The sequence below is a fragment of the Salvia splendens genome, chromosome 15 (genome assembly GCF_004379255.2).
Source record: "Salvia splendens isolate huo1 chromosome 15, SspV2, whole genome shotgun sequence".
In the NCBI taxonomy this organism is placed as follows: domain Eukaryota; kingdom Viridiplantae; phylum Streptophyta; class Magnoliopsida; order Lamiales; family Lamiaceae; genus Salvia; species Salvia splendens.
This window is the reverse complement of record NC_056046.1, coordinates 562,033-578,418: the sequence shown is the minus strand read 5'-3', so window position 1 is coordinate 578,418 and position 16,386 is coordinate 562,033. Positions and strand designations below refer to the sequence as shown.

At 38.0% G+C, this 16,386-nt stretch overlaps 1 protein-coding gene and 1 pseudogene across 2 annotated transcripts; both read left to right on the top strand.

Moving 5' to 3' along the window:
• Positions 1-2,126: 2,126 nt before the first annotated feature.
• LOC121767360 lies at positions 2,127-8,465 on the top strand. 2 transcript variants are annotated; one of them, XM_042163617.1, is made up of 8 exons: positions 2,127-2,570; positions 2,716-2,778; positions 2,970-3,106; positions 3,182-3,219; positions 3,372-3,417; positions 3,688-3,852; positions 4,008-4,196; positions 8,377-8,465. In XM_042163617.1, exons 1-7 carry the CDS (start codon positions 2,236-2,238, stop codon positions 4,163-4,165), a joined length of 942 nt encoding a protein of 313 aa, XP_042019551.1. In that variant the 5' UTR covers positions 2,127-2,235; the 3' UTR covers positions 4,166-4,196; positions 8,377-8,465. The 2 variants fall into 2 exon arrangements, with proteins under 2 accessions (XP_042019551.1, XP_042019550.1); XM_042163616.1 differs by lacking the exon at positions 8,377-8,465 and having other exon boundaries at positions 2,128-2,570; positions 4,008-4,278.
• A 1,157-nt stretch (positions 8,466-9,622) lies between these two features.
• Positions 9,623-12,006, top strand: LOC121768567 (annotated as a pseudogene).
• Positions 12,007-16,386: the final 4,380 nt, after the last annotated feature.

Below are 16,386 nucleotides of genomic sequence, written 5' to 3'. Positions count from 1 at the left end.
TCACCAGATCTTTTTATATCTTGCACAAGCTTCTGGAATCTATCAATGTTATCATCAATGTCTTTAGTTAAATCAAGCTTAAATTTGAACAATTTTTCAAGCAGATACATTCTAGAAGACATAGAGGTCTCTGTATACAGAGAATCAAGATTTTTCCACATTTCAGAGGCAGATTCAATATGATCAACTTTCCTAATCACAGAATCAGACAGATTTAACACAATGGTGGCTCTAGCCAACTCATTCATCTCATCAATTTTGTCCTGAGCAGTTGCCTCAGGCAAAGAACCATCAACAACTTTAAAAACCTTTTGTTGAATCAAAACACATTTCATTTTCTGTTTCCAGATCACAAAGTCATTTTTACCATTGAAAGGGATCAAACCAACAGGCTGAGTCATTTTTGCAAAGATTTTTACAAGAGCACAGGAAGCAAGGCAAACACAGAGAGCTTTACACACCTTTAAGCACACAGACATATAGCAAGCACTTAGAACACACTTTCTCACAGAGAACCAGACTCAATTCCCTGACTGTCACGAGCACACTGGCAAAGGCTATCCCAGTTCGCAATCACTCGCTCTTGGAGGGCGCAGGGGTTCACTTTGGCAGTATCAGTACTTAGTGGCCAAGTGAAGTGAGATCAGATTAGGGATCAGACTACACAGAGCACCACACAACAACAGCAGAAGCGAAAACAAAAAAAACACAAGAAATCAAGTAAAACCTAAGTTCTTGCCAAGAACCAACTACCAGCAACAAAAAACCCAAGCCTATGTTGGCACTATAACAGAAAACCGTAAAACAAGAAGGTCACAGCCAATTTACCAGAGTGAATCCCCACTCGAAGGAGGATTCCACTTGCCCACCGCCTTACGCGACTTGGCGTGCCGACCTAGTCCCCCCGTGGCCCTGATACCACTGTAGGGATCAGACTAGGGTCGGATTCACTATTTACCAAGACCTCTTTGTTCTTCATTAGGGAGCTCAGTCAAACTCCAACCATGCGACTGATATTACAATCAAAGTTACAAATAATCTTGAATACCGAATAGACCTATCTATTACACAAGATTACAGTTCACTCCCAGCTTCAGCTTCTTCAACCCTGCACACTTGACAAACGAATTAGTACTACAAGAAACAGATCCTTTCGGATCTGGAGCAGTTACACGTAAGAACACAAGATGCAATGAAAGAAAACACAGAAGAAAAGCTGCTTCGGCTCAGACACTCGCCGATAGCACAAATCTATTCTCAAGAACACAGATCCAAAGGAGCACAGCAGAATCAACCGATGATTAACCTCACCCTCCAGATTCCAGCTCAACCAGACTCCTACATCCCAGATCTACACCGTCCGAGAACACCTCACACCGAAACCCTCAAAGACAGAAACCCTATTTCTCAACCAACACCGGCAACCGAAGTGTTGCCCTCACTGTTACTGTAGCAAGGTCTACAGCCCTTTCAACCGAGAGAAATCTCACAGAAACCGCCGGAGAATCGTCGGAGAAGAGAGCAGAAAAGAGAGAGAGACAGAGAGAGTTTTCGGAGAGCTTCGAGTGAGAGAGAGAGTGAATCTCAAAAGAATGAATGAAGTGAATGGACTCACCTCTCACATAACAAGCACACACCACAATCCAACGGCTGAAAGCCTTGATCCGGGTGAGAGTACACGTGGCTGCATCTGGAGAGTGAGAATTAGTTTTGGGCCAAGCCCAACACAGCATCGTCTGGGCCAAAGATAAAACCAGCCCAAATGAAGGTCCACCAATTTATTCAACATATATCACTCACTTTAAGGGATTTTTTTTAAAGAAAATATTGGCAAATTGTCATAGTCTTCATAAATGTAAAAGTCCACTTCATTTCTAGTTTCTATCTTACGTTCATTATATAATTATAATTTTTTCGATTACTTCTAATTGGCCACTGTGTTTTTCATAAATGGGCTCAGAAAGCCCACTCAAAGTCATACAGTAATTTTTTATTTTTATAAGGTTTCGTTTGATTATTGAAGATTAAATTTATTCTAAATTGTCAAATACAATAAGATTTCGTAAAATTAATTTTGTATATGACATTATTAAAAAAAACAGTATTGAACTTTTAGAATATGATATGAGGTGGAGTATATAAATTAATCATTTCAAAAAGTGTAATAATTTTAAATTTCAGGTGGACGAAATATGAACTCAGTTTTGGATTGATCGAAGCTTCCTTAAACCGATAATGGCAGCAATGACAACACTCACCACCTACCACGGTGGAGTGATTGGGCGGCGCTGCCCATATCAATTCCGCCCCCATGCCTTTCCACTGCAACCTAATGACCGTGAGCCTAAGTGGAAGCAGATAAGTACGTCAACGGAGGTGGCAAAAACATGCAGAGTAACTGCTCGAACAATTGCCAAAGCGAAGTCAGAATGGAATGCGGAGCTGTATGCAGTCCCCGGAGTTGAAGGGAGCTATTACTTAAACGAGCTAGATGTAGTGGCGTTTCTTGATCCACCGAAGGGGCTCATTCCTCTCGACCCTTCTTCATACAATCCCGCTTCTTATCTTTGGTTGGTGCTGTTAACTTTTTCAGAGTTAGGTTTTCTTTATTATTCATGTCTTTCTGTTTTGGAAAGAAGGAAAAATCATATCTTGTGTTAAATAGAACTGTTGAGTGTTGATTCATAAATTTGTTAAATGGAATTGTTGATTCAGGAAAAAAATTGATGACATACCGGAGGAAAGGAGACATCACTTGATCTCTCTGTTAAATCCCAGGTTTGAGTTTGTTTTATTGAATTGGAGTTAGTTTTTATATTGAAAATTCATGTGGAAAAATCTGTTTTTCCTGTTTGATTACCAAAATTAGTCCCTATTGTATTTCCGTGTTTGATTTTGCAGAGTTTGCTTCATCTGTATGTTGATTAAGATGCATTACTCTTTTGACCATTGCTCTGAATTTGTTGTAGACTTATATCAAGAGCTTGGGAGGTGGCTGGAACGCGATACGATGATGCCAAGTTAGCAAAGAGAAGTGCTTCCAGCTTGCTGTCTGATGGAGCCACTGCAGGTTCTCTCGAGCTGTGGAATATCCGAACAAGTGGAGGTGAAATCCCAGAAACTTATGTGTATTTGGATTTGGCATTATTGTATGACGTCTAAAACTGTGCTCGATGTACAGAACCGCTTCAAGTGGCTTGGATGGGATTGTCCCAGAAGGTTAGGTGCTGGTTTTAGGTTATTTTTCGATCTATATGTGTTGTGGCTTCTGAAAACTCTTGATTTCACTATCACTTTAAGTTTCTATTACTGTTCTGATTTGGCTTGTGCTGAATCTTGAGATCTATAATTCTATATGGTTTTCGTTGTAGGCAATTTTTTGCTGCATGGATGGGAAAGTATATGGACGTCTTATTGGTAAGTCAATTTACTAAAGAACATAGATCAGCTACACATGTAGCTTTATGTATCTGAGTTATATTTCACTTTAATAGCATTGGCCTTTGTGAACTCTGTTGCTTTTCTATCCCTTTGTAGAGCTATACTTCAATGTTTTGGCAATGCAAGGATATATTTCATGTGTTGATGTCTGGTTCGTTGCCTATTAATTCGTGTTTTGGCACTGCAAGAAAATATTTAGTGTGTTGATGTCTGGCTCGTTGCTGATTGTTTCGTGTTATGATACAGGAGAAAACCTGCTATCAGGAATCGTAAAGTCCGTATGCCCTTTGTACTTCAGCATTAGAGAAACCAATGAAGTGATGTCAACGGAGCAGCCTTGTGATTTAGCATATGAATTTGGAGATGGAATGCTGAATCTTCCCGAATATCCGCAAGAATATCCAAAACCAGGTTTCGTGACTCGCTGATTGAGATTTCAGATTCTTAGCTGCATTTGCTCAAGCAATATATACTGCAAGCGTAGATGATAGATTTAATGAAGAATTTACATGCTTAGTCTCTTATGTATTGTGAGTGCTGATTGTCCATCAACTTCTCCCTTCCAGCAAAACATCCATGGCCGTTTAATGATCAAGTCGTGATATACATACGCCACGTGGGTCCGGGAGTTATGGTAGGGCAAGCATGGCAAGAAGGTAGATCTTTGCAACAAGTTCCCAAGAAGCTATGCAGTGAGATCTTGATGGTTAAAGATTTCTTTTAACTGATATTCTTGTTAGAAATTGAGGTCAACTTTTGATGTGTAATTTTCGAGCTTTTATATTAATGGATTATTAACACACAAGTTTAATAAAATAGCTCTAATATTACAATCTATCTGCAAGAGTACAGAGTCTACTGTAGTACTTCGAGTGTCGAACCACAGGGAGGCGTACGATTATTTAACAAGGTTTGACAAGGTTAATAAACTAAATTTACAAACTAAGGAAGACTTTTCAAATAGGAAAAAGATGTCACTCCAAGTTGCTCAATAGGCTTGTATTGTTCTACACCTATATTAAAAGCACATATTTGGGATTAACTAATCAACCTAATCGCGTGCACTGAACATGTCTACGACGTATAGTTCACAGTCAGCTGAACACTTGTTCCATGAACCAACTTTCAACGACATTTAATTCCTGCAGATGCGCGGGAACGAACGTCGTCTACTATAATCACTTACCTAATCCACTATCAATTTATCCCCTGAACAGTTCTAAATCGATAGCATACCAACAAACGATCAATCCTAAGCTATGTTAAAGAGACAATAGCAAAGGAATTAACATCACTACATCATTAGCCAAAAACATAGTGAATAAAATTAAGCACATTGTAGGACACAAACATATGATTTCAATGGTGTGAAAACATTCATACAAAGCCTATATTACAACTTGGAGCAACATAGAGAGCTTAGCCTATACACATGGTGAATTTTGCAATTAAAACCGTATGATTCAAGCTCTCGTTGAGTGGAGTTGGGATTTGGAGTCGGATCGTCGGAATGTTGGTCGGAATTTCTTCCTCCTTTTCTTCCTCCTCTCTTTCTCCCTTTTTCTCCTCCAGCCGTCAACTTTCTCCCAATTCCAAAAAACGTCCCCTCAACTCCCTCTCTCCTCTCCTTTTTATTTTCCTTCCTCTGCCACGTTTTTTTCTACCTTTTTGCAGCCTTTTCTCTTTCTCTCACTTTTTTCATGAAACTGCCTCATTTTCCATATGAAACGCCCGAGAAACTGCTACCCGGCCGGGTAGAATTTTACAATTGCAAAATCACCCGGCCGGGTGGCCAATTTCTTGTACTTGCTGGAATTTTCGCACAACTTTTTCACCATCTGAGTTTCATTCCTTCTTTCACCATTCATTCATCTTCCTACACCACAAAACATACTTTTGCAAGCATCAAACTATATAAATCATGTAAAGTTAGGAGAATAAAAATGTACAATTTGATTCACATCAAATACCCCCAAACTTATTTGCTTGCTCGTCCTCGAGCAAGATCACAATAAACACAAAACTTTAAAGCTCAGCTCACAAAAGTTTTCATAATAATGAATCACATAGAGACACGAATGACAAAATCTAAACCCCAACATTTCCAATCAAGATTTCCCACTGTCATGAACCATCACTCATCAACCTAGAACTTCAAGTCATGGTGCATTTCAAAGTAAGTCCAAACATGTCATACAACTCAAACCGTCATCATTGACTCGTCAAGCATTACTTACCACATAGACTCGCGGATTTCAAATCAAACTTCATTAACTCTACCAAGTTATTTACAAAACATCCACAAGCATCAACAATAAGGTCCAAGGTCTTAATTCCAGGTTGTAATGGGGCTAAGGATGAGGTAGGATAAATATGGATAGTGAGCTCAAAAGCTACACATTTGAGTGCCAAATTCTTCCCTCCTACAACTTCATTCCAAAGATCAAACAACAAAATATTACAACCAAATTCTCACTCCCCCAAACTTGAGATCATTTAAGACAAGATTACATCTTACAAAAAATAGAAGCTCTTACTTTATTTCACAATTTTTTTTTTCTTTTGACAAGACCTCGACTTTTTACAAATTTGGAGGTCGTCTTTTTCTTTTTTTTAGAACTTCATTCTTTTTACCTTTACATTACATCAAGTCTAAAAAAGTCTACACTTTTACAATTCACCACCCAACACTCAACACTCAACCACAAAGCTCAAACTAGTATTTAGCACCCAAATAGTAGCACGGTCTAATAATGAGGCTAAAATAAGGCTTATTTAAGTAGCTAAGTGATTGGCTAAGTGTTTACACAAATGATAGGGAATTAAGCTCAAAGTGGCTTCTAGGGGATCATGTGTAGGACTAGGCATGCGATCATTTGGCCATAGAGTTCATCCTAGTGCCTTATCATCCCATATCATTGACACAAATGAATACAAGCGGTTCACTCGATAAAGCAAATCAATCCAAGATAATTTCCACAAGTCATGCGATTTTCATACTCTCCTCAACTCAAGAAATCGGATGTAATCACAACATGCTCTTTCAAATAAATCCCGCACAAATTCCATTCATCCTAGGCTTCAAAGATCAAGAAAAATCAAGCAAGAATTCCCAACCAGAAAGCCGAAGATAAAGCATGCATCCGTCAAATACATAGATTCACAACACTTTAGCATACAATACACCCAAGAAACATGCATAAGAATCATTGAAACTCAAACAACCCCCCCCCAAACTTGAATGCTTCATTGCCCTCAATGCATGCAAAGAAGAACATAAAAAGTAAAGGGATAGAAAACTCCCCCAAACTTGACATGATGTCCATAGTGCATTCGGGTGGGAGGGTGGGTGTATATTCCTTTGTGGGTGTGCTTCCTCCTAAGCTCCAGTATAAGTCCTATCTCCATGTTGCTCCTACACAAACAAAAGATTAAAACAGCAAAAAAGAAAAATACTCAATTCATAAAAAATACATCGAATGAAAGAATTGAGCAAACAAAACCCTCGATTTATTAAGAGAAAAAAAAAAACTAAAAACTCATTGGGTTGCCTCCCAACTAGCGCATTTGTTTAAAGTCGTTGGCTCGACTTAGTCTTCTAGCTACAACTCTGAAACAAAAAAATAAAATGTTAGAAAACTATACAAAAATAAAAAACAAAAAGGATCCTAAATTAAATAACCAGTTGCCTCCCCGGCAACGGCGCCAAAACTTGATGTGTAATTTTCGAGCTTTTATATTAATGGATTATTAACACACAAGTTTAATAAAATAGCTCTAATATTACAATCTATCTGCAAGAGTACAGAGTCGACTGTAGTACTTCGAGTGTCGAACCACAGGGAGGCGTACGATTATTTAACAAGGTTTGACAAGGTTAATAAACTAAATTTACAAACTAAGGAAGACTTTTCAAATAGGAAAAAGATGTCACTCCAAGTTGCTCAATAGGCTTGTATTGTTCTACACCTATATTAAAAGCACATATTTGGGATTAACTAATCAACCTAATCGCGTGCACTGAACATGTCTACGACGTATAGTTCACAGTCAGCTGAACACTTGTTCCATGAACCAACTTTCAACGACATTTAATTCCTGCAGATGCGCGGGAACGAACGTCGTCTACTATAATCACTTACCTAATCCACTATCAATTTATCCCCTGAACAGTTCTAAATCGATAGCATACCAACAAACGATCAATCCTAAGCTATGTTAAAGAGACAATAGCAAAGGAATTAACATCACTACATCATTAGCCAAAAACATAGTGAATAAAATTAAGCACATTGTAGGACACAAACATATGATTTCAATGGTGTGAAAACATTCATACAAAGCCTATATTACAACTTGGAGCAACATAGAGAGCTTAGCCTATACACATGGTGAATTTTGCAATTAAAACCGTATGATTCAAGCTCTCGTTGAGTGGAGTTGGGATTTGGAGTCGGATCGTCGGAATGTTGGTCGGAATTTCTTCCTCCTTTTCTTCCTCCTCTCTTTCTCCCTTTTTCTCCTCCAGCCGTCAACTTTCTCCCAATTCCAAAAAACGTCCCCTCAACTCCCTCTCTCCTCTCCTTTTTATTTTCCTTCCTCTGCCACGTTTTTTTCTACCTTTTTGCAGCCTTTTCTCTTTCTCTCACTTTTTTCATGAAACTGCCTCATTTTCCATATGAAACGCCCGAGAAACTGCTACCCGGCCGGGTAGAATTTTACAATTGCAAAATCACCCGGCCGGGTGGCCAATTTCTTGTACTTGTTGGAATTTTCGCACAACTTTTTCACCATCTGAGTTTCATTCCTTCTTTCACCATTCATTCATCTTCCTACACCACAAAACATACTTTTGCAAGCATCAAACTATATAAATCATGTAAAGTTAGTGGAATAAAAATGTACAATTTGATTCACATCAACTTTGTTGCGAAACATATTGAAAATCACTAAGATTTATGCTAAGAATTTTGTAGTAATCGTTTAGCCAAGATGAAATTGTTTATTTTAATGGGACTTGCCAGAAACGATTTTGAAAAATTCAGAAAAATATATACTAGTAAAAAATGAAATAAGTGTAGCCGTTAATCCATTTGTGAATATATATAGTGAGCTTGATTATTTTTAGGAAAATCTAAAGGTAACTAATAATACTAGTTATTTATTCTTCTGATCGGATTGACATCTTTATATATTTTGAGTTAAATAGTTCGATGACTTCATCCGATCCGTCCCGGTTTTAATTCGACTAAATCATTAAAAAACTTAGTGATTCTTTCAATTTAAAAGTGGGATATAGGCCCCTAATATAATGAAACTTTAAAAAAATTGAGTTTTTTCCACAAACTTTTAGTTTTGCAAATAATATCACGAACTTTAATTTTCTCCCAACGAAAAAAATCTGCTATATTAATGGATTGAAGAAAAATATTGGAGGGTATACTTCAACAAAAACTATCACAACTTGAAACTCTTGAAATTGTTGTCGAAAAATTAAGAAAAAAATCAGTATCATGATATTACTTGCCATGATTTTTTCACCGATGGAAAATAACAAAACTCGGGTAAAATTCGTGATATTATTTGCCAAATTTAAAATAAAAACTCGACTTTGTAAAAGTTTTATGCCAATATCCCTAAAAAAAGTATATTTTTCCGAACAAAATAGTTACTTCTATTATAACTGAATCTCCCCGAGTTCGCGCCATTACTTCTCCTGTGCCTGTATAAACATATACTCCTATTGACCGTTGATGAATTAGGGGTTAGGGTTTTTCAGGATTTTGATTTCAGTTTAAAATCTCGTCAGAAACCAAATCAGTTGAATGGAGAGAGATGTCACGGCCGCATATCGCCTCCGACGAGGATACAGTCCATCGTTTTAGCCCTAGCTCCTTTAAATTGCAAAGGTTTGTTTGTTGAAGCACAGTTTCATAGGGAACTTGCTTGCTTTCTTAACTTGCCCAACATTTTCGCAGTTTACCAGTACCGAGAGCTGGGCAAGTTCTGGGCCTCGTGGGAAATAATGGCATTGGAAAAACTACTTCACTTAATCTTTTGTCTGGGAAAAGGAAACCTAATTTGGGACGATTTAATGCAACTTTCTTTACCTATTCACTTACCCTTCAATTTCAATTTTTCTTTGGAGTGAGTTTGTTCCTTCACATTTTCTCTATAATTTTTGCAGAATCCTCCCGATTGGAATGAAATTTTGCATCATTTTAAAGGAACTGAGCTGCATAATTACTTCACCCATGTTATTGAAGATAATTTGAAGGTATTAGCTTCATAGTTTTGGCTTCTTAATTCTTACTCATTCTTGCAGTTATGGCTTTGATATGCAATTGCTGCAAAAGAACTGTTAAAAGATCATATTGTTGAGTGTTTTCTGATTGTTGCAGGTTTTTAGATCATGACAACTGCTACAGTTGAGTTACTTGAGTTTAACATCATATTCAAGTTTAATATCTCTAAATTCTTTGTGTTGGGTCTTAAAAGATTTGGTCTAGAGATCTTACGCTTGTATATAAAATTATCACCTACTATTTTATCGTTACCTTATCCTGAATATTAAGTTTTTAATCTTCTTTTATTGACATAATAATGATGATGGAATTTTTTTTCCTTAGAAGTTAGCAGAAGCATTAGTAGCTTGACTATTTTTGTCATCTATCCTACTCTATTTTTTTTGTCAACAACTGTTATTTTCCATGGCTTTATTTCTGTCTAGTTTAATAATCTGTCACATCTCTTTGAGATGCATTTATTCTCAGGCAACCATCAAGAGCCAGTACATCTATTGCATGACTGATGTTCTTCAAGGCAACGTTGGGCAACTTCTTTCTCGGAGAGATGACAGAGACATGAAACAAGAACTTGCTGCTGACCTTGACTTGATTAAAATTATGGACCGTAATTTGGGGTATTTATCAGGTGGAGAGCTTCAGAGGTTTTCAATAGCTTTTGCCGCTACACATAATGTGGATATGTATTTGTTTGATGAGCCATCAACTTCTCTTGATGTTAAACAAAGATTAAAAGCTGCCCAAATCGTCAGATCCTTGGTTCGACTGAATAAATCAGTGGTGTTCATTTTCTCTGTTAACTATCCAAGTATGAAAATTTTACATGGTTATGACTTGTCATTTTTGTTTCCAGCTATGTGATTGTGGTAGAGCATGACCTTAGCGTGCTTGATTATTTGTCGGACTTCATATGCTTCCTTTATGGTAAACCTGGTATATACGGGGCAGTTACTCTTCCATTCTCTGTCAGAGAAGGAATTAACATTTTCCTGGCTGGATTTGTGCCAACTGAAAATCTTAGGTTAAGAGATGAATCTCTTACGTTAAAGGTAAGTCCTATTTGTAGTATTTAGGCAACTGAGATGCTGATTTCCATAAAGTGTACTTCCCCTTGAAGGTTGCAGAGACTCCACACGAAAGTGAGGAGGAAATCGAAACACGTGCAAGATACAAATATCCAACCATGACGCTGGCTCATGGAAGAACATTTAGGCTCAAGGTTGTGGAGGGTGAATTCACCGATTCACAAATTATTGTGCTGCTCGGTGAAAATGGGACAGGAAAGACAACCTTCCTAGAGATGCCGGTACATTTGTTGTATAGTTTGTTTACTTTTAAAAAAACACATGTTAATTTATGTTGAGTCAACAATGTTGTCCTTCCAAATATTAGGCTGGCCTTTTGGAGCCTAGTTCAGTAAGAGAATGTGATGTGGAAATTCCTAAGTTCAATGTCTCTTACAAGCCACAGAGATTCGCTACTACGAATGAGTACACCGTTAGAAGTATGTTCCTTACAAAAATTTGTCATTCATGCATGGATCCTCAGTTTGTATCCGACGTGATGGAGCCTCTATCGATTGAAAAATTGATGGATAAAAAGCTTGCAAATCTTTCTTGGGGAGAATTACATAAAGTTGCCCTCACTTATTGTCTTGGAAAGGTGAGGTCCCTAGTGAAATTATGCTATGTGTATCTTTTACTGTTTTGTTTGTCATTTACACCTTTTGGTGTGGCTGCAGCCGGCTGATATATATTTGATAGATGAACTAAGTACGTATCTCAACTCAGAGCAACGTATTGTTGCTTCAAAAGTCATAAAGAAATTCATACTTCGTGCAAAGAAGACTGCGTTCGTTGTGGAGCATGATTTCACGATGGCAACATACCTTGCTGATAGGGTGATTGTGTGCGAGGGAAAGACATCGATTGATTGTGTTGCCGATTCGCCTCAATCAGTATTGACCGAAATGAACCAATTCTTATCTGTAAGTTACATCACATCTATTTTCAACAAAATTCTTTGATAATGGTTAACCAATAACCCATTTTTTTTCAATATGTAGCATCTGGATGTCACACACAAACACGAGTCGATCGACGGGAGCAGAAGTCCTCTGGATCTTACTATTATATGGATGACTAACTTGCAGAATGGTGCTGCCCTTTGGGTGTGCATGTTTGAATAGGTGTTTTGAGTAATATAATGGACTAAGAGTTTAGAAATGTAATCTAATTTTTTCAATTTATATTTGTTAAAGTTTGTGCCAAAACTAACAGAGGAAGTAGTAGGTTTTAATAATTAATAAAAAATAGAAAGAAAATAAATACATAAATGAATATTTAAAATTATTTTATAAATGATTATTGAAAATAAAAATAATTGATTTTTCCAAAGAAATAGCCTTGAGGCCGCTGCGTGCAGCCTGCCTTTGTGGCGAGTGGGGGTTGGAAAGACGGGTGGTCACGTCCTTTGATCGGTGCAATTAAGCAGCGGAGATAACTTTTTGATATTCATCTGGTCTATTGTTAACACAAATGTGTAAGAACTGACTGTAGCTTGTTAAATGAAGCTAGGAAGACTGTTTTCATTCTAACTTCCTAACCAAACTCAAGAATTCTGATAAACCTTAAATTTCATCAAAAACATCCTCAATCTAATTGATGATGTATACCCAAGTTGGTTTGTGTAGGAAGTCCAAGCTACCCGCGACCTGCAAACCATCAAACGAAAGATGAGAAGGTAAACAAAACGAGAATATAGGCACAATTAGCAAGAAAGATTGATAAAACAGCTTATTACCTCCATCGGTAATTAGACATCACCAAACCGAACCGGCCCGGCTGAACCGGCCCGGAACCGTCACCGGCGGTTCCGAACCGGAACCGGAACCGTCGGCGGCGGTTCCGAACCGTGACCGGAACCGGCGGTTCCGACGGTTCAGGTTCATGAAATTTGCGAACCGTAACCGGCGGTTCCGAACCGCCGGTTTTCACCGGAACCGGCGGTTCCGAACCGGCGGTTCTCCGGTTCCGACACCTTTTCAGGCTACCACCGGCCTAGACGTAGCCTTTTCAGAAACCGGGTCAGAAACCGCCGGTTTTTGTCAGAAAACCGTTGACGAAACCGGCGGTTTCTGACCAAAAACCGGCGGTTCAACGAGTAAACCGGCGGTTCCGGCGGTAAACCGGCGGTTCCGCCGGATTTCAAAAATTTGAAATTTTTTCTTTTTTTTTTTCTTTTTTTAATCACATTTTTCCCCTATAAATACCCCCTCATCTTCATTTTCTACTTACCCCATTCTTGTGTTGATAAGAATTTCTCTCTCAATCTCAATTTCTCTATTCTCCATCCTCTTTCTCTCAAGTTGTTTACGTTATTTGCGCTCATAATTTACTCACGTTGTTCTTGTTTACGTTAATATCACATAAACACTACTCTCTATTCTCTACTTCCAATTTCCATAATATCATGTCTTCATCTCGTCGTGGTGGTGATCGGGGCAAGGGAATTGCCCAAGATCAAAGTGACTCTCGTCGTCGTCGTGCCCCTTCTAGAGCACAAGTTGCGGAGGAGGTGGGAAGGCGAGCCGCTCTTCGATTACAAGTAAGTTCTAAACTTCTAAATTAAATGTTTTACTATGTTAATATGTTATAATAAGTTTTAATATGTTAGTAGTTTTTTAATATGTTTTATTATGTTATATGATATAAGTTTTAATATGTTAGTAAGTTTTAATATGTTTTAATATGTTATATGATAAGTCTTTAATTTGAGAGCACCATTTGGTATACTTGCTCGGAAAAAGATTATGTGCGGACTACCGCCTTTTCTTATATCCTTGTGCAAGATGGCCTATTGTGGAATGCCTCAGCGTGGTCCTTCCTTTGATTTATATGTTATAAGTTTTAATATGTTTTAGTAAGTTTTAATATGTTAATATGTTTTAATATGTTTTAATATGTTTTAATATGTTTTAGTAAGTTTTATATGTTTTAATATGTTTTAGTAAGTTTTAATATGTTTTAATATGTTATATGATATGTTTTAATGTGTATAATTCTCGTAGGAGGAAGAAGATCGAAATGCGGCCTTGTTACTTGCCACCCTCGGCGACGAAGAGCCACATTCGGATTCGCATTTCGAATACGATGTGAATCTATCATCGGACGAAGGCGACGATGGATCGCATCAATTCCCACCTTCTAGCGCCGGCCAAGTTGGCGAAAATGACGAGGAGGCCGAAGCTCCTCCTCCTTCCGGGAGACAAAAGAAGAAGATGCCTCCAAAGTTGAAATCCAACATCTTCACCAAACATTACAAGAAGGTCCCGGTGGTAATTTCTAATCCTGATGATTCGACCACTACCGTGGAGACAGGCGAGTTCAAAGCTTATTGCAACTATTGCGATAAAGTCTATCCATTTGTAATCGGTGGGGGATATGGTACTCTCACACGCCATTTGAAGGCAAAACACCCCGTGGAATTTGGGCATTCTAGATCCCAAACCCAAATCAACTTCCCCGCCGGCTCATCGTCTCAAACAGGTACGCCACTATTTAAATACGATCCCAAAAATACTACCGATACCATGGTAAGATGGGCGGCAATGAAACATTTGCCGTTCAATTTTTTTAATGACAGAAAATATGAAATGACTATGCAACAAGCTTTTAAAGTTGCTGCAAAAAGAATTCCCCCCTCTACTGCTCAAAGATCTAACAACCGGCAGTATTTTGAAAAAAAAATGGAAATTGCAAAGAGTCTATCCACCTTGGGGCACAAAGTTAATATTTGCTCCGATGTGTGGACGGATTCTTTCCAACGAAATTCTTACATGGGTATTTCTTGTCATTTTATAGACAATAGTTGGTCTTTAAATAAACGTTTGATTGGTTTTAGACAATTTCCTTCCCCACACACCGCACAAGCAATTGCTTCTTTAATTATTCAAGTTTTGAATGAGTATGAGTTATGCAACAAGATATTTTCGGTTGGTTTTGATAACGCAACCGCCAACACCGCAAGTATATCCGATTTAATTGCGGCTTGCTCCCCGGTGATAAGTGGTAAGTATTTTCATCAACGATGTATTTGTCATATTTTAAACTTATGTGTACAAGATGCTTTGTCTTTATGGCAAAGACATATTCAACCTATTACTACAGCTGTATCCTTGATCCACTGGAAGCCTCAAATTGGCAAGGCGTGGAAGAAGTATTGCCACTCGAAGAAAATAAGGTACACAAAGTTTACTTTAGACGTTTCTACTAGATGGAACTCTACATATGACATGTTGCAATCTACAATGGAGCATATAGACTATTTAGTTGATTTTTATAGAACTTACCCTATTGATGATTTATATCTAACATCTTCTTGTTGGGAACAAAGCCTGAGTTTATTTAAATTATTCAAAAATTTTCGAAGTGCAACTATGGAGTTATCGGGTGTGTATTATTGCACATCCGTTCGTGTTTTAGAACATTGCATGATCATATCACTTGGTTTTAAAACTGCAATGAAAAATTCCGCAAACAATCTTGAGCTTATGTGTGTTTTATATTACATGGTTGAAAAATGGCTCAAGTATTTCAATGAGATCCCAACAGTTTTTTTGCTTGCCAAAGTTTTGGATCCAAAGTGGAAACTAGTTGGTACTTTCAAAATTTTAGAATTTTATTACAACAGTTTAACTTCTATTGATCTTGAACCACTCCGAGCTTTGCAAACTGACGACGACGACAACTACATAAACCTTGCCCAAACATTCCAAATAAACCTCCCCCACCTCCCAAGCCTCCAAAGAAATTTTGAGTTCGACTTGCGGTCTCTCTTTCACGATTACGAAGTCAAGTACAACACTACCCACCAAGTTCGACCTAGACCCCCCCGTCAAACACAGAACTTTGGCTTCTTCCAAGTTGATGACCCCGACACCCAATCCCAATTGGCGGACCTATACGCCTTCAGCAGCGGAGGAAGGACGGCACATTCGGTAAGTGAGTTAGATTTATATTTAGACTCACACTTTTCATTCAATGAGGAAGAAGGAGGTCCCGTTCCCCAACAAATCGACGTCCTAGATTGGTGGTCTTCACACGAGAAAGATTTTCCCATCCTTGCATCAATGGCCAAGGAGATCTTTTCGGTTCCGGCTTCCACTGTCGCCGTCGAGTCCGCCTTTAGTGTTGGAGGCAACGTCTTGGACGACCGAAGAAGTAGGCTCACCGGACAAAACATGGAAGCCACCATGTTACTTGATGATTGGTGCTCCGCCGAAATTAGAGACCAAGAACCGGATTGGGACAAACTAGTAGTACAACCCAACCAAGACTACTTCCCCGACGAAGAAGAGTAGGCGCCAATACTTCCGATCAAGCCAAATAGGTAAGCAAGGTAAGAGAACTACGTGGACTTTGATTCCAAAATGCAATTGAGCATTGAGGATACGTAGGCATCTCAACTTATATTTCAACTTAAATTTTAAATTTAAGTTTAAATTTAAGTTGAGCTCAAGTCCTTTTCCTTTATTTCTTTTTTCTCCCCTTTATTTCGAATATGTAATTTTGTAAATTGTAATGAAGACTTTAAGTCTTTTGTAATTTATAATTTTGAAGTTGTAATTTCTAATTTTTAT